This window comes from Puntigrus tetrazona, chromosome 21 (assembly GCF_018831695.1).
Source record: "Puntigrus tetrazona isolate hp1 chromosome 21, ASM1883169v1, whole genome shotgun sequence".
In the NCBI taxonomy this organism is placed as follows: domain Eukaryota; kingdom Metazoa; phylum Chordata; class Actinopteri; order Cypriniformes; family Cyprinidae; genus Puntigrus; species Puntigrus tetrazona.
Genome location: NC_056719.1, coordinates 11848829 through 11867868, shown reverse-complemented (window position 1 = coordinate 11867868; position 19040 = coordinate 11848829). Strand labels below are relative to the sequence as shown.

The following is a 19040-nucleotide window of genomic DNA, read 5'->3' as shown; positions in this document are numbered from 1 at the left end:
CACAGCATTAATCTTATTACAAATTTACGTAAGACATTATGACAGAAACTAATTAAAAACATCAAACTCTGACATAGCCAAAGATTTCCTATGAACATAAATTATTTCAGTTTTAAAATGAATTAGTGTGATATTGTCTGCCACTACTGTTTAAATAGAATTGACTTGTTTTTAATAAAATGTAAAGATTTGAAGCAGGCTACATTACAAATACACAATTAATACAATTATACTTTCCCCCCTAAATGATACTCAACCTTACTGGTGCTCTTAAAGCCTGAATAAGTAAATAAGTAAATAATAATGAGTAAATACCTGCATACATGTACGCATATAGTTTGCATATATATACAATGCCAAGGGTTTTGGAATGAATTGCTTAACTAACACATATGGGTGTGGTTTCATAGCATTTTCAGTATATGGGCAACTTCTTTCTATAGCATTTATAGGACGTTTTGTAATATCTATAATTAGCTCTATTCATTCATATAGGAGTGTAAATATGTAAACACTCGCGTGTGTGTTCATATCTACCTTTTTACTCGTCGATTTATTTATGCAGTCTTTGTGTTATAAACCTACTTAAGGTTGTTGCTATTACAACTATTGCTACTATTAACCATCTTTAAATCTTCGCTTCGTTCCTTCATTTCATAGACACGATCTGGATAAACCAATTTTTTTCTCCGTGTGACAAAGCCCACAGCCTGTGCTTGGCGTATTTACACAGTCAATGGTCTTTAATAACAAACGAGGGAAAGTTTTATACACATAAAACGTGATCAAAAACGGGAATCCTTAGATCAAGCGTGAATTAAAGTCACAGTCCTCTCAGTCGGCCAGCGATGGGGCGGGACTGACGTTGCCTTAGCAACCAGAGGTGGAGCAGGTTCTAAGTTATAAGTCCAGGGCGGCTGTTTGTAATTCCTCCTCGAAGTCTTTGGATCATATTGCGACTTTCTCCGCTCCTCTTCACCACCAGACCCTTCAAACTACCTTCAGCTCGAAAGAAACACTTGAACGATGTGCGGTAAGTTCACCGCGTCATTGTTATTTCTTTACAGCAATAGGAATACTGTAAACGAATCGCTTTGATAAGGTCATGCCTCCATAACTATCATACTTCGCATCGATATCGAGTGTATTAACTATCTGCCTGACTGTGTTTGAACGTGAGTGTAGCCTATAGTCAGATGTCATGCCAGCGTAAATATTTGGTTGGTCTGGCCATCATTCACTAGAGCTGTGACAGACGAAGTGACTGACAGATCCGGTTTGTAGCGCGACATCGGAGGTGTCTCAAAACGCGGAGTGTGCTGCTTACCTAGCGAACGTTCGAACGCGCCCACGTCGTTTAAATATTGTCTGATATCTGATGTCTGATATCTAGGTTTGGGCGTGATGACGTACATGAATGCTGTTTAGTCAGCAGCACACACGTTTTAAGACACGTCCTAAATACAATCTGGATCCACCACTTTCATCTGGCGACGTGGCTGATCCCGAATGTTAAATGAGCTCTATTTCTTTGTCTGTCACCCAGAATATTATAATAAACTCCTCGCCTCAAAGTAAATAAGCAATGGCTTTTTGTGACTACTGTGATGATTGAGTAATAGATTGAGAGAGAGAGAGCTCAGAAACCACACTCGAGTTAGTAAAAAATTGATTTATAAGTTATTTTAAAGAGCATGCTACCACAATATCTGCTGTTATTATGACGTACGTTTACAACAGAAAAGTTCTTATTTAAAGTGTTTTTGTTAACCATAGCCGGTGTTTTTATTGGTGTTCTGCACTCTCCGAACCTTGTTACCTTGTACTCGGCAGGAATTTTCGCCTACCTGAATTACAGAGTGCCACGGACGAGGAGGGATATCTTTCAGACCCTCATAAAGGGACTTCAAAGGCTGGAGTACAGGGGTTATGACTCTGCAGGTAAGACCGCCGCTCCCACCTCTGTGAGGGTAATGTCAGTGTGTTCCACAGGTAACAGATACGGCTCAAGATGTGAACAGTGGCCTCGTTTCTTGGATTTTGGCAGCATAGTAGGCCTGGAGTGTTAGTTCTTCCACTGATGTAGCTGAAGCAGTCAGTCGATACTTGTGTGAAGGGGATTATTGTGCCTTTAATCTTGTTTTTTGCATCCTGTTTATCGAGAGTTCGAAATAGTAGATAAAGAGACAGAGTGATCGTACATAATGCTGTTTTTTTGGTCAGGTGTTGCAGTCGATGGCCCAGGTAAAGATCACGCTAGTATCAGCCTCTATAAGAAGACGGGGAAGGTGAAAGCTCTTGATGAAGAGATCTACAGTATGTCATTCCACTTTATTGTCAGTCTTCTTTCTTTTTTCTTTAAAAGTGCTTCTTTAATGATTCGTTCCCTCTAATTTGTATTGTCAGAGAACAACTCCATCGATTTCGAGGCAGAACTGGACACACATTTCGGCATTGCACACACTCGCTGGGCCACGCACGGAGAGCCCAGTCCTGTCAATAGCCACCCTCACCGATCTGACAAGAACAATGGTAAAGCATAAAGCGAGATGGGAAACAACGCAAATTAACTGACCTTGTGATGGTCATCTGGTTTATAAGCCGTCATTAGTAAACCAGCTGGTGTTGCTGTCAGTTTATGAGCTCTTTATCCAGAAAAGACAGGACTGGGTAACCAACAGAGGCATTAAAGCCGGTAGACTGTGTTTGCAAATGAAAGGATAGCGGAGGCAATAATGCTGTGAACGGCGGTTCAGATGTGAAAGTTCACTTTTGAAAATAAACACCTAAGCAGGGGGTAGAAACAGACGGCAGGAGGTTCGTTTCGCCACACAGTTTGGAGTGCTACTGATTTTGGATCAGATGTCTTCTGAAAAGTCAGTTCAGCTCGAAAGTTTCATTTTTAGTAAATGTATTTTCTTCGTGTTTTGTCTCATGATTAACCTGATTTCAGAATTTTTTAAAGAGCATCTGCATAAAACAGTGTTAAAAAGTTATAGCTACATTTGTTTAGAAAAATCTGGATATTTCATAAATAAGCAAAATTTTATTATAGTCTCAAACTTTTGGACCCCATTGCAAAATAACGGACAGTTGTACACACTTACAGGTAAAGGGAAATTATTCTTCAAGATTCAGTCTAATTGTCACAATTTTGGACATAATCATCCAATAACGTTTCAGGCAGTGCTCCCGGCTTAAGTTCGGTTCCTGGCTAGTAATCTGATCCTGTCCTTTATTTTTTATCTTCTTAAAAACCACATTGTTTTAACCAAAGCTCTGAACACTCTTTAATACTTTTCCAGTATTACATGAACTGCTTTTTCCTATTTGTTTTTGAAAGAAAGTCAATGACATTCTTAAATAGTCACAAATTATATTTTGAAATATACTTTGCACTATAAAGTGGTGTAGTATTGCGTTATTGAACAGCGTTAAATTATAATGCTGTAAGTTGTTAAGATCACGAGGAACATGTGGGTGTGTCTGCACCTCTGTGCTTTCAATGAGGACAAATAGTTTTGAACAATAGTGCCTATATAAAATTACTACACCTCGAAAAGGTTATGAACGTTTTGTTAAATAGACATTCTTCAAGTCTAGTTAATTTTGAAATAAAAAGCACGAGGGCCTAAATCCACAAACGACTACGAAAGCATCCGTCATTGAGCATCAACTGTGAAGTTTTTCACAGTTGAAGAAAATGCGACCCAACCTGCTGCTGTTACATTGTAATACATGTGTACAAGAATGTATAACCTGCTTTCTTGTGTCAGATACCTTTCTAATTTTGGTATTTGTGACGATTTAATTGGAGGGACATCTTTCAGAGTTTCACAATTACTTTTTGTTTTTTACATAACAATCAAACACACCTTAACCAGCTAATCAAGGTCTTCAGGATTGTCGGGATGAAACAGAGTAGAGTTTCATTCTCTTTTTCTTAGAAAGATAGCCGGCATTGGAAAGCGCTGTACTTTTTTTCGTATGTGTTTTCCCCCAAGTTCTCATTCAGTTAATGAATGAGTTATGAATTTATTTATCCGTCTCTTTTTGTTTCTCTCCAGAATTTGTTGTCATCCATAATGGCATCATCACAAATTACAAGGAGCTGAAAAAGTACCTGGTAAGCATGTTTTGACTTGCTATGCCATCCATTTTACTTTATTATTTGGAGTTTGAAAAGCGGAATCAGAACAAATGCAAATAAAATCTTCAAATCAAGACAAGGAACAATTAAATAACTTGAACATAGTTATTTTTTATGAATTAACAAACAGAAACATAAAAATTTGTATGTTTGGATTTTGTGATGAATGCAAAAAATAAATAAAATAATATAATAATACGTTTTTAGTTTTGTAACAATGTTTGAGTGCTTCTCGCACAGAAGTCATTTTCAAACAAGCCATACAAATCTGCGTGGACTATTTGATTGCCTTTGTGAAATCAGTATAGGAATGTCTTTTATAAATTACCAGTTGCAGAGATCCCTAATGAAATTACTGGATTTCGCTTGTAAATATTCACAGAACAACTATAACTATATAGTTACTATGTAATATAACTGTAACTATTGCTATATATGTAATTATAACAACTGATATGTGCAATGCATGTGTACAGTTGAGACAGGCAAATGTCACGTAAGAAATTAACTTTTAGAGAAGATGCAAATTAGTACATAGAAAATAAATTTTATAGATTGTGTTTTTCTTATTTGGCGTACATTACTCATATTTATTGTTATAACCATCACGCCTAGTAGTTGCACAGTATCTCATAAAACTAAACTGATGAGCAATAAGGAGTCATTCAAACAAAAATGTTTAGTATTCCACTTCCTCTCTCATTCACTTTCACTTGTATCTGATTCCTTTTCCACAAAAGAAAAACATGTTTTGTTTTGCCGCTGCTTGCGTCTGTAACCATGGCTTTTCCATCCCAACCCACTGATAGGTTTCCAAAGGCTATGATTTTGAGTCGGACACGGACACAGAGGTCATCCCTAAGTTGATCAAGTATCTCTATGACAACCGCGAGAACGATTATGTGTCCTTCTCCACCCTAGTGGAGCGCGTCATTCAGCAGCTGGTAAGCATCATGAGTGTGTACGTGTGTGAGAGCGTGTGTGTGTGTGTGTGTTTGGGACGAGGGGGTGGTCTTACTCACAAGCCTCTGGGAACCCCTTGCTCGGATTGTGAATGTTAAAGGCCAATTCTTGCTCATTTTCAGCCCTCTTAAAAACAAGGAAAAGGAGTTCAGTGCTGCTCTGTTTGAGGGGTGGTTACACATATTTCCCCATGATAGTTGTATTAAGTCTCTCAAAGTTCTTAGATAAGTTGATCACGTAGTCAACGTTTGGTCTTCCTCATTTTCAGTTATATAACTAATAGCTACATTTATCAGCACACAATGGCACGTCGAACGGCTCTTCCCTGTCTCCAGGTGACCGGTGTTACCTAGTTTTTTTAAAATGTGGACAGCTGGACCTTGTTTTATGATTGATTGTCAGCACCTTTGGACGACTCTCATGGCCATAATATCCTCTGCTGGGAAGTTCAGCTCTATCCAAACATTGCTCAGTGACATTGAGCGAAGGAGGTGCCCTTTGAGATATTCTTGACAGGAATCTAGTCTTTATCAAAGGTTTATAAAACACTCTGCCTTCATATCAGCATAACGACTTTGTGTTTTCATCATCTCTACCAGAATCTTTATGTTTTATGGCTTCTTCTGTAAATTGATTACACTAAATTCTGATTGCTTTCTATCTAAACTGCTCTGGCAGCCATCTTAGTAATGGAAGGCTGTGAGATAAAAGGATGATAACATTTAAGGTGTGCAGTTGTGCTATATGGGCCAGCTATAGGTTTCTAAGCAACCTCCAAAGTCAAGGATATTAACTGATCTGCTTTTAAAGGGACCAGAGAGGAGAAACAAGTTTTACCGAGACTAATTTAAAACAGGCTTGGGTGCTTTTGCATTTACCTTCTCAAAGACACACACACACACATACACACACACACTTAAAATAAGAGCTCCTGTTAGAATTAAAAGTTAAAAAGAGGATCAAATCCTGAGTAAACAGGAAATATTTTAGATTGATCTAATGAACCTAGTGCTGGATCTCAAAAAGAACATCATATTTCTTAAATAACTTAAATAACATAAAAAATAACTTGCTGTGTAAAGTAAGTTAAGTTTATTTGTTTGTTATTTGTTTGGCACATTACCCCAAAATTGTAATTTTTTTAAATAAATTTAAAATATTTAATTAATATGCTATATATTAATTTTGTAGTAGGTTAAATATGATAATATATTTATACATCAAACCTTTATTTATGCACACACATATATATATATATGTGTGTATGTATATTAGTGCTGTCAAACGATTAGTCGTGATTAATCACAACCAAAATAAAGGTCTTTGTTTACATAATATTTGTATGTGTGTGTGTGGTGTGTATATTTATTATGTACACATAAAAACACTCATCCATCGTACAGTTTGAAAATATTTACATGTATCTTCACACACACACATATATTTATATATATATATATATATATATATATATATATATATATATATATATATATATATATATATATAATTTATACATGCATGTGTGTGTATTTATTTATACAAATAATAAATATACACATTTTAATTGCAATTACTCGTTTGACAGCACTAATATACATGCAAACACAAACTTTCAATATTCTGAAATATTACAACAATAGGATTGATGTTAGAAATCACCAAATCAGCACGCTAAAGCGATTTTAGAAGGAATATGTGACAGAAATAGTGACTCCTCAAAATTGAGTAACCTCGAAACATCTGAAGGGAAGACTACATATACTGTGTGTGTGTATAGATAGAGCAATTAAGTACATGCTGCATGGTTTTAAGCACGTAGGCAAAATGTCTACACAGTGAGTCGTGTATCAGTGTGTTTGGGTTGTATATGTGTGGATTGGAGTGTGTGTGCTTTCCTCTGGGCAGCGAGTCAGGAGAGGCTCAGTGAGGAGGCAGCGGCAAATATGAGTTCCCTGAGCACACAGAGAGGGCCCCTATTCCTCTTAGTTGAACCCTCACTGTGGGGCTCTGTTCCTCTCAGCTCCCCGGTGCCCCCTCCACCTCTGTGGGCCTCCGCTCCGGGCCTGATCCTGCGCCGCGCTCCTGAGGGGGGCTGACAAAGAAACGCGAGACCCTTACCCTTCGCCCGTTCACTAGAACGATGATGTTTCCATTTAGATCTGTATCGTAGCTATTCCTCTGCCTCACCAACGAACATTTGTCCCATTCATTGTTTTTTTCTTTATCTTCCCTCAGGAAGGGGCATTTGCTCTGGTTTTCAAAAGCATTCATTTCCCAGGAGAGGCCATTGCCACCAGGTCAGTAAGAGCTACGGTTTCTATGAACTGTAAAGCACTCAAGTTTCCTCGTTCCCTTCTTGCTCTTTCCGTCTTCTGAGATGAACCTTTTCCCATTATTTCTCTACGTGCCAGTGAACTGGAGCCAGAAGGTTGCAATCCACCGTCGGCAGATAAGATTTATGACATGCAGTTATAATCTGCTGTGCGGTTTAAGGACAAGGAACTACGATTCTTAAAAAGCTGTGCCTGTCTAAGAATCAGGGATTTAACGAAGGTGTTTATGAAGGGTTACTCCAACATGTTTGGTTGGTGCGCTGACCCTGTATATATAATTTTGAGTCGATTGAAGCCAAGACCCGAAGTTAATTATTCCCAGCTGCCTGTCGCTGATTGTAAACGAATGTGTTGTTGGTTTTGGTCAATTCTGTCCTGCTGTGAAGGGAGCATTTTAAGACGGGCCATGTTGCAAGACCCATCGGTGTGGGTTGCTCCATAGACACTAAAGAAGCTTTTGTTATTTTTGCACCACAGAAGAAACTTTCTGGTTATTCGTGGAACTTTTGAAGGGGGGTGTTGCCTTGAAAGGGCTTTACAAAATCTTTGATGCCAAGGACCTCCAAATATAATCTGGGATTGAGTGCGATATCATAAAAACAATGTGTTTACAGTTATATTGTCATTTCTCTGAAAATTATTATTCAAATGATATGTTTTCACGTCGAAATGAGTTCTATGTAAAGTAATATGTAAAGCTGATGGCTATAAAACAACAACGGCCCCATTTGCTATTATCGAATGAAATAAAACGTTAAAAATAAAATGTTTAAATAAGATAACCCTTTAATTAAGACATAATTTTAATTTGATAGCCCTAAAAAAATTCAAATTTTTGCAAGTACAATTCACATTCAGTGAATTACTGATATTACTGTTATCTAAAAATACAATCATAAAAAACTAATGAAAAAATACTAACATGCAATTTATTGCTTTCATTAATTGCGCTGCTTTCATGGACAAGGCTTAGACTAAATATTAAATATTAGATGAAAATAAATAGAATTAATGAAAATGCTTCTTTGTTATTTAATTGAAAATGAATGTACTTAAATGTTTACAAATTTAATAAGAATTAATAAAAAAAAAAAAAAAATCAGTCTTAAATCCTACATTCAGGTTTTTTCATTTGTTCTTTGAAGAATCCATCCCAAAGAATATAATAACAGTATCACATCACTTTCATTTTCCCTTACTTCCTGTCTCACCTTCGTTTGATTATCATTTGACTACACGTGACCCCAAAGCAAAATCTTAAACGTGTGCTGTTAGGATTAGCCTATCAGCATTTTGTTGTTCTTGGTTTATTAATAAATCTTTTACGTGGTCCAGATTTAGAATCCAAAACACACTTCACGGGATGATGAGCATTTAACTCGCTAGGCACACTGAAATGCAACTGCCCAATCAGTTCAAACAAAGCAAACACTGAGAAAGCGCTCCAGTGTGAACCATTTGGCACGTCAGCATAATGAACCGTGGGGCTGCGCCAAGCAAGATAGGTGGTGCATGCAAAGGACAGGTCTGAAATATTTCCTCAAACAGAGGGGAGGGGGGTGGACCTTAACAAGGATGTGAAATAGAGACAGCAAGAAAACCTCTCCCAACAGGTGTCTTGTTTACAGCAGCGCTAGGCTAACGCTGTTGAATCAGCCAATGGAAGAGCAGAGCCACTGCACATTGAAACTAGGGCAAAGTCCAGCAGGTGCGCTGTTTTTCCATAAACACAACAAAAGACATTTTTATGTGACTTTTTTGCATAAAAGGAGATTAGATGTCTTGAAAGACCCCATCCTTTGTTTGTTTTTTTACGCAGATAAAGCACGCTTTGCATAAGCAGTCGATAAGAAATGCATCCTTTTTATTTGTTTTAAACAGGAGGGGCAGCCCGCTGCTTATCGGTGTTCGCAGTCAGTATGAGCTTTCCACGGAGCAGATCCCTGTTCAGTACAACTGCGGTAAGTCCGGCTTACTCATCTTCACAAACCTGTTCTGCTCATTAAAAGTGGGTTTGTTATCTCGCACTGTGCTACCAGGAAGTATGTGAACACCCAAACACCACACCCGTACTGCATTTGTTTGTTGAACATTTCATTCAAATGCATTTGCATCAAAATGGAGTAGGACCTCTTAAGGTTTCGGGGTCTGTACGTTTGTTTTTTTTATTCAGCAAGGCTGCAATACATTAAGAAGTTTCAGAAAAGTCTTTTGGAATGTTTCAATTAAAAAATAATTCTCCACACACCTGACAGCAATAGATAGGTGCGAGGTCAGAAATGGAAAAACAAATCTGATCCCGCACACTAGAACTTTCTATTCATGAAATATTCTTGAAAAAAAAAGTCATTTCATTATTCCAGCCTTCTGTGTCTAATGGCTGCTGTAAAATTTAACTTTGTCAGTATGGCAATAAAATAAAATACATTTTTAAATATATTGAATTATAATATCTCATATTAGAAATATGTCATATTAGAAAAAAGTATGTATATATATATATATATATATATATATATATATATATATATATGTGTGTGTGTGTGTGTGTGTGTATATATAATTTGGGATATATATATATATATATATATATATATATATTATTTTTTTTTTTTTCAAATTTACTGTACTTTGATCAAATAAATGCAGTCCTGGTGATCACAAACTTAATGCAGAATGGTTTAGATTTAGTATAGTATTATATTTTGCTTGGATTTGTACATGAGCAATTCATTCCAAATGTGCTCACTGGACAAAAAAAAGACCCCCTATAAACTATTGCGAAGTCAGGAGCCTACAGTTTTCCAGAATGGAAGTGTGTGTGCTGTAACATTTAGATTTGTCTCAAACGGAATTAAAGCAACTAACCAAACCTTTAATTTAAAGGAGGTGTCACATACTTTTGGCAACATCGTTTTGCCACGAACGCCAAGAATGTGCTCAGGGTGCTGTTACTCTTAGAAAAAAAGACAAAAGGCAGCATTGCTGTCATGGTGACCTTTTGAAATACACTGTTTTATTTTATGACGACAGTTGTCATTGTCTGTGTGTAATAATGCTTTAATGCTTTATTTATATAAACGCATTGTAAAATAATAAAAGGGTAATTATATAGGGAAAATATAAAACTTGTAAAGTGAATATTTTAATTGGTTTTAAATATTTAAAAAGGTTTTTATTAAGTAAACCTATCAATTTTTTATTTCCGTTTAGTTTTCGTTAATATTTTAATTGTTTGCTCACTGAGAGATAAGTTAATTGTATAATATTAAATCACCTAACTGTTTTTGGTAGATTTTGTTAGATGTTAAAGAATCGCGAATTTTATTTTTTTTTTCCTCTAGGTAACTCCAGGACAAATGAACAGGAGAAAAACTTACTGAACCGAAGGGGCAGCACCAATGCTTTGCACTCAGTCCATGACAGACTGGCGGTGGAGTTTTACTTCGCCTCTGATGCAAGGTAAAACACATATTATTAAAATCTTGAGCATTTGACATTTTAATATCAACACTGACATCGTCAAGGAACCAAAAGATTGCAGATGGCAGGGTTAAGCAGAGATAAAAATTGTCTAAATATAATGTCAGCTCAGCAATGCGCCCTGCAGGCTATATAACCTCATTACACACAATTGCGATAGTAAAAATAAATATGTGTTTACTTTGATTTTTCTCTCAGTGCCGTCATTGAGCACACCAACAAGGTGATTTATCTGGAAGACGATGATGTTGCCGTGGTGGTGGAGGGGAAGTTGTATGTGCACCGCATTAAGCGTACAGCGGGCGAAGACCCCGTCCGTGTCATTCAGACCCTACAGATGGAGCTCCAGCAGATCATGAAAGGTCTCAGATACAGTAACCACATTCAAAGTGATAGCTCACCCAAAAGTAGACATTATTGTACTCATTCTCATGTTGTTCCAATTTAGTTAAGAAGTGAAGATATTTTGAAGATAAAGAATGTTGGTTCATGGCTAGTTGCCATTAAGTTTGTCTGTGCTATGGAACTTATTGCTATTTACGTATCAGTCTTTGCGTTTTTTTGGATCAAACCCATAACCTTGGTGCTTCAGGCACCGTGCTCCACATTTCTCAGCATTTTTGACAGATTGATTTTTGTTTAGCTAAAAATGAATTCTGACACTGTGTGTTATATACCAAACCCATTGGCTGATAATTTGTGAGTGGAACATAAAGGGACAATTTTGGAGAAGTTCCAGGCATCTCTGTATCAGTTCTTGGAATCTCTGTATCAGAGTCTGCGGTTTGATAACAATAACTTTGCATGCCGCTCGTCACCTTGACTTTCGTACAGTAGTTCAGGTTTCGTTCTTGTGCTCACACTGTTTCATTCCTTCAGGTAACTTCAAGGCTTTCATGCAAAAGGAGATCTTTGAGCAACCTGAATCTGTCGTCAACACCATGAGAGGCAGAATCTGTTTCGACAGCAACATAGGTACAACATGGCCTTCCACTTCGCAAGAACAAAAGTCATGCGAAATTGAATTAGGCTTCATCTTGTAGCTCAACCCTGAAAGTGCAGCCTGATTTGATACTGTAAAGCTAAAGCCGTTCTTAAAGGTGCGGTTCACACAATAAATTTAAAAACGCTTTTAATTTGTTCACCCTCAGGCCATCCGAGATCTGGGTGACTTTTATTTCTTCTTCAGGCGATATTAAGCAAAATACGAAATTAATACTCATGGTTCCTCATGACAATGTATTGAAGTCTAATGAAGAGAAAGAGCATTATAAGCAAGAAACTGAATATTACTCACAAAAAATAATATAACCAGATCTTTTGAGACCAATTTCATTCGTGCTTTCATATGTGTGCACAGTTGTTCTTGGTGGCCTTTCTGACCATCTGAAGGAGATCAAGAGATGCAGACGCTTGATCGTGATTGGCTGTGGAACCAGTTACCATGCAGGAGTGGCAGTAAGTTTTTACATTTTTTATCTGGATGTATAACAGAGAGCAATTTATTGCTTTAAAGATAAAATTGATGAAAGAATGAGATGTTTGTTGAATTACGTTTCTGATTTTCTGCGCAGACACGTCAGATTCTTGAAGAGTTGACTGAGCTTCCTGTGATGGTCGAGTTAGCCAGTGACTTCCTAGACCGCATCACACCTGTTTTCAGAGATGATGTCTGTTTCTTCATTAGCCAGTCAGGTAAAAGCAAGTGATGATGATAATAACCTTTAAACTTATATAGGTCACTGAATTACACAACAATAAGTGCATGAGGTAATATTATCTCCAGATACACAGATGCCTACAGGACTGATTTTTTTTCTGAGGAATCATATAACAAAATACTGTTACTGATGCAGCGTGTTTTTTGGTTGATGGCACTAACACGTGCTAATACTGCTGAAAGCAGTGTTATATATTGATAATGTCTTTCGATCAGGTGAGACGGCAGACACTCTGATGGCATTACGCTACTGTAAGCAGCGCGGAGCTCTGACTGTGGGCGTCACCAACACTGTTGGCAGCTCCATCTGCAGGGAAACTGACTGTGGAGTTCACATCAATGCTGGGCCTGAGGTTGGAGTCGCCAGCACTAAGGTACTGTACAGCCCAACTGTATTTAAAATTTTGGCCTAATAATAATAATAATAATAATAATAATAAAGAATAAGTATATAATACAGAACATTATATTATATTATATTATATTGCTGATATTGGGAGCTATAATTGCAATTTGAGATAGATGTTTTCTATTTTATTACATTTCAAAATACTTATTATTCTTAATATTCTTGAGATGGCAAAGCTGAATTTCATTGAATCTGAAGTAGCACTTGCTATTATGCATGTTGGAAACAGTTGTGATGTGTAATTTTTTTTTTCAGGATGAATTAAAGATTAGAATTAGAAATAGAATGTTCAAGAGAACAGCATTTATTTTTTATTAATGTAAAAGTATTCTCACATGTGATCAATGTATGCATATCTTATGAATAAAACATTAATTTAATCATATATGGTATATTGATACATTATGTTATATTATAGTTTGTTTCTCCCCTGTCGTTTGTGTATTTGTTTCTTAGTACAACAAATTGCATATTAATTGAATGTGTCTTATGATCATATGCAGGCCTACACCAGTCAGTTTGTGTCTCTGATTATGTTTGGCCTGATGATGAGTGAAGATAGGCTTTCAATGCAGCAGAGAAGACTGGAGATCATCAATGGCCTTAAGAAATTGCCAGGTGTGTATTTGACATAATTGCTGTTATCAAATATATATATATATATATATATATATATATATATATATATATATATATATATATATATATATATATATATATATATATATATATAGTGTCTTCACTTTGACATTGTCTTCCAACTCAGAGCTGATCAAGGAAGTTCTGTCTCTTGATGACCAAATCAAAAGCATTGCAGATGAGCTGCACCATCAGAGGTCCCTTTTGGTCATGGGTCGAGGCTACAACTATGCCACCTGTCTGGAGGGGGCACTGGTGAGAATGATATAATATGTGGTTTATAGCATTATAACTGAGTATATAATTAAGAGTGTAGTGTAGTAAGTCACACTTTCCTGGTGTTTATGCCCTGTAGAAAATTAAAGAGATCACGTACATGCACTCAGAGGGCATTCTGGCTGGAGAGTTGAAGCATGGCCCATTGGCGTTGATTGACAAGCATATGCCCGTCATCATGGTCATCATGAGAGATGCTTGCTACCAAAAGTGCCATAATGCTTTGCAACAGGTCACAGCCAGACAGGTATCAATCGTCACATGTATTCAGAAATATGTCCAATTATTCAAAACCTTCTGATGACTAATATATTGTCTGCATCTTTTAGGGCCGCCCCATCATCCTATGCTGCCAGGATGACCCAGAGATCAGCAAAATGGCATATAAGACCATTGAACTGCCTCACACTGTGGATTGTCTGCAGGGCATCCTCAGTGTCATTCCACTGCAGCTCATTTCCTTCCATCTGGCTGTCCTCAGGGGATATGATGTATGTTCACCTTTCCTTTATTATTTATTCATTCATTTATTAAATGGTTTATGTTTAAAAAAACTGCTTTCGGCGGTGTTCCAATAATTGGCCTAAAACAGCTGAATTTTGTAAAGAATATTAGAAGAATGCGGAAGTACAGTAGTTTTCACAAAAAGCCCCGGGGACGTCAAAAGTCTGCAAAATGATGCACTTTACATTATCCAGTAAACTTTTGTTGAAAAACAAGCAGGGATATCTCATTGTGTATTTACATATACTACCAATATTGTAACTGTACAAAGTTGGCTGAAAACAGCAAAAGTACCCGTATATACTGCATGTAACTAGCTATATATAATAGTTACTTTTACTTTTAGTTACAGAAATAAAACGTTTAGTGCTGGGCAACGATTAATCGTATCCAAAATAGAAGTTTATATGTACAAAATATATGTGTATGTATATATATGTATATATATATATATATATATATATATATATATATATATATATATATATATATATACACATATATAGATACACACATGCTTAACAGCTCAATGTTCAAACAGCTAATAAACAAAATTAGAATAATAGTATTTTGATCATTTTGTAACTAGAATCATAATTTTGAAATAGAATATTGTATTTTTAATAATTATGCTTCATTATAAAGTATTTTATTGTAAAGTATTAATTCATTTATCACTTTGTATTACCATTTAACTACTGTAGGCAAAAAACGTTTCCGAATCTTCAATGTTCATTTTCATGTATTTTCAGGTGGACTGTCCAAGAAACCTAGCCAAATCTGTGACCGTGGAGTAACTCCTCTCAGGAAATGTGAACTAATCCCAAGTAGAAGAGGAAGAATACTGACCACCAAAGTGCAATTACCAGTGTGTGTGTTTACGTGTGTTTGCATCTGTGTGAATGTGTGGGAGTGTGGGTATTTATGAATTTTGATCAAATCCCTAAAGGCCACAAGATATAAATGGAACCAGTGTGTGTGTGTGTGGGGGGGGTATTTTATTCTAGTGAGATAAGACGTAATACCATTTGTTTCTTAAGTGCCTCAACATTCAAGTGTAAATGAAGGAAACCCTAAACTGTGCCTTACACCTTTTTCTCTCAGCTCTTAATCGAGCCGCAAAAATTACAACTCAATGTCAAATGTTTACTGACAAAACCAAAGTTCAATACATTACTCTGCACAATTAATCTGCGTGTCTGAGGAACTTTGCCACCAATCACAGGGACCAAAGAGCTTAGTTGCCGAGCGGGTAAGGAAGTGGTGGAAGTACGTGAATGTGCAAGTATGAATTGTTTTTAAAAGGAAGGTCTAATACTTATAATTTGCAATACTAGGAAACACTATTTGTCAATATTGTTATTGCATTGCACAAATTTTTCAGCTGTAGCAAACAAGTGTTAATCACATGAATGTACATACAGCATTCAGTTATCTTAGCAAAAATATAACATAAAAACTGGGTTCCACTGGAAATTTTACTGTACTGTTAAGAGTTTACTTTGACTGTGAAGCACTCATTGTTGAAACAATCATTGTGTTATTACATGTACTTTTTATTTCTTTTTTAAATGAATGATTTTAGCGATTCATTTTTGTAATCTATATATTTTGTGCCGAAATGAGATTTTAAACCCTCAGCATAACGTTTTTTTTTTTCTTACTCGGACAGAATTGCGATTGTTCCCGGTTGGTTTAACACATAATTTCCCTGGCATATATACAGTTGTCATATACATCCATTTTAAATCGGCTTAATATTTTTAAAAGTTATGGGTTGAGGGTTGTAGCATGGAGCAGCTATGAAAAAAAAGCATTTGTATTTTTTAATAGTTGTTAGTAAGTAAAACCAAAAATAATAATAAAAATATAAAATGAAGTGTAATGCAACAGTGTCAATACTTTTAATTATACAACTTTTATATTATTGTGTTGCCTTTTTTGTTTATTTTCCTATACTGATGGTACTGTAATTTTTTGATTTTGGTAATAGATCTGCAGTAGCCTCGAAACATTTGAAAAAAACAAGTGCAATAAATAATATGAAATAAAACTGACAAGAGCCAGTAAAACAAGAATGCTTCTGTTTCAATGGTGGCATATAGTTACTTATATAACAGAAACATTATAGATTGGTGTTCATATTTAAACACCAGTGTTTTTGATATACATCATACATATTCTAACTTTTCTGTGATCATGTTTTTATGCTGTAAGCCTGTCTCTAGAGTAAAGCGCACATTGGCTTATCAACCGCACCAGCTCAACGTCATACCGCCATCTGCTTGCTAAAATGAGCCCAGCTGATTATTTATGCTGATTTACTGGTTGGAGGACCCATTTTTGGCAATGTGTTTAATATGGCAGTATGGCAAATCAAATCAGACAAAATGAACCAGTCTGAAAATAACTTATACGATTAAATAGATGCACAAATAATTATTCAGTTGGTATAAATGTAAATTGTGTAAGCATGCAATTTGGGTTAGATATGCTGTATCATTTGTGAAAGAATTAAAAAAATTAAGAGTATGGAAGAATTAAGGTATGAAAATAATTATTCTAATGAAGTACAATTTTAGCCTAGAATGAGTTAATATCTGACACTCAGTCCTTGATGGTAAAATAGCTTATTTGTCTAAAGTTCAGATTTGGTCTACAATTTTGTTACTGGGGAAAAAAATAATAAAGATAAATCGTGTTTTATATCACTTTAAACACTTTTAGTCTGCAAGGATGCAGTAAATTGAAAAAAAAAAAATTTAAGGAGTAAAGACATTTATAAAGTTTCAAATAAATGCTGTTCTTCAGAATGTTTAATTAAAAAATCCAGAAAAAAAATATGAAGCAGCACAACTGTTTGATATGAGAAAAATTTCTTGAGCATCAAATCATTATATTAGAACAATTACTGAAGGACACTGAAGACTGGAATAATGGATGGTTGAAATTAAATTCATCAAATGGAAAATTGTTATTTTGTTATTTGTTATTCTAATAATATTTCAGAATATTTCTGTTTGTACAGTATTTAAATATGCATCAACGGTAGACATACTATCAAATATCAAGATACATAAAATAGATGATACAGTGTAAGTCAGTATATGAAACTGGATCAAATTCATACCCAATATTATTAAATGGTACTGTAATGAAGCAGACGAGACAAGAGTATGCAGATCCACTTACAGACTTTTATTAAAAAACACGGTCAAACTACAAGCAAAATTTAGACAATAGTAAACAGAACAATAAGCGTGGGTCAAATAGAATCTGGGAGGCTTGACAAAATCCATAGACATAAGCAATAATCCAAACGAGGTACAAACAGTCCAGAACGGCAGGCAAAAGGTTAATCCAAAATACACAGACAAAGGTCAAAACATTGAAAAGGCAGACCAGGCAAAACCAGGACTAGACTAGGATTACTAGGAACAGGCTCTGTAGTGTAGCTATCTTAAAGAGTGATACATGCTAGACCGCTGGTCTCTAACTCAGTTCCTGGAGGGCCACAGCTCTGCACAGTTTTGCTCCAACCCTAATCAAACACACCTGATCCAGCCAATCAAGGCCTTCACAATCGCTAGACACATCCAAGCAGCTGTGATTTGGAGCTAGTTGAAGCTAAACTGTTCAGAGCTGTGGCCCTCAGGAATTGGGTTTGAGACCAACGTCTCAGACCAGGGTCTGAGTCCAACTTAAATACTGCGTGTTATGTGATTCAGGTGAGCCTGTTATTTGTGACAGCTGGGTAAGGGCTGATGGGAAATGCAGTCCAGGGTGAAGTGCAACATTCTGTGTGGGGGGGGGATAATAATCGGAGTTGAGAATAAAGTGAGAATAATCGGTGTCTGGTGGTGAATGAATGATAGTCCATGGACTGAGTTCATGACAGGTACAGATAATAATAATAATAAAAACATTATGGTTAAATGACTTAAAAAGCTTGACAAATATGTTTAATCTTCCCTATTGTTGTGGAGGGATCTCTCTCCTGAGAAGTCAATCTAGTCAGCTCTAAGTCCAACAAACTGTTGCATCCTTGTGAGATATACAGTACTTTATGAGTTCATTGACCACTGTGATACATGTATAAATACACACGCAAATACATGGACATTTCTGTTAGTTATGATTCAAGAGCACTTGGAAGAGCATATATTTAAAAGGATTATAACCACTGGAGGAAAACCGCATCACTGGGGATGGTGGCTAAGCTGCTCAATCTCCCTTATCACTCCATACAGAGAGCCACTTACAAATCCAATTCAACAGTTTGTTCATTATCGCCACTCAGAAGGTCATTGAGCAATGAAAGTCATTTAGAAGCCTTGTGGCTTTCCCTCTTTTAAAGCGTTTGAGGTAAATCCGTGTTTCGTCATCTAGGTCATTGCTTGCAGCGGTCAACATCTGCATCACAAACGGTGACACTATGGAGCCAGGGCAAAGAGAATAAACCTCATATGAAGTATCTATTAAGAAACACCATAACAATTTACAAAACAGAAGTTATTATGGATTGTTACCTTTTTTATTGAGCTGAATTAGTTTAAATTC

General features: G+C 36.1%; 1 protein-coding gene across 1 annotated transcript; it reads left to right on the top strand.

The window, feature by feature from the left end:
* The first annotated feature begins 876 nt into the window (after positions 1-876).
* gfpt2 (glutamine-fructose-6-phosphate transaminase 2) lies at positions 877-16359 on the top strand. The gene is made up of 19 exons (XM_043221832.1): positions 877-1033; positions 1834-1941; positions 2224-2316; positions 2407-2532; positions 4068-4126; positions 4960-5094; positions 7352-7413; positions 9331-9410; positions 10794-10911; positions 11131-11294; positions 11812-11907; positions 12293-12390; positions 12507-12627; positions 12869-13026; positions 13565-13679; positions 13828-13955; positions 14056-14223; positions 14306-14467; positions 15233-16359. The coding sequence occupies exons 1-19, from the start codon at positions 1027-1029 to the stop codon at positions 15275-15277; spliced, it is 2043 nt and encodes a 680-aa protein (XP_043077767.1). The 5' UTR covers positions 877-1026; the 3' UTR covers positions 15278-16359.
* The last annotated feature ends 2681 nt before the right edge of the window (positions 16360-19040 follow it).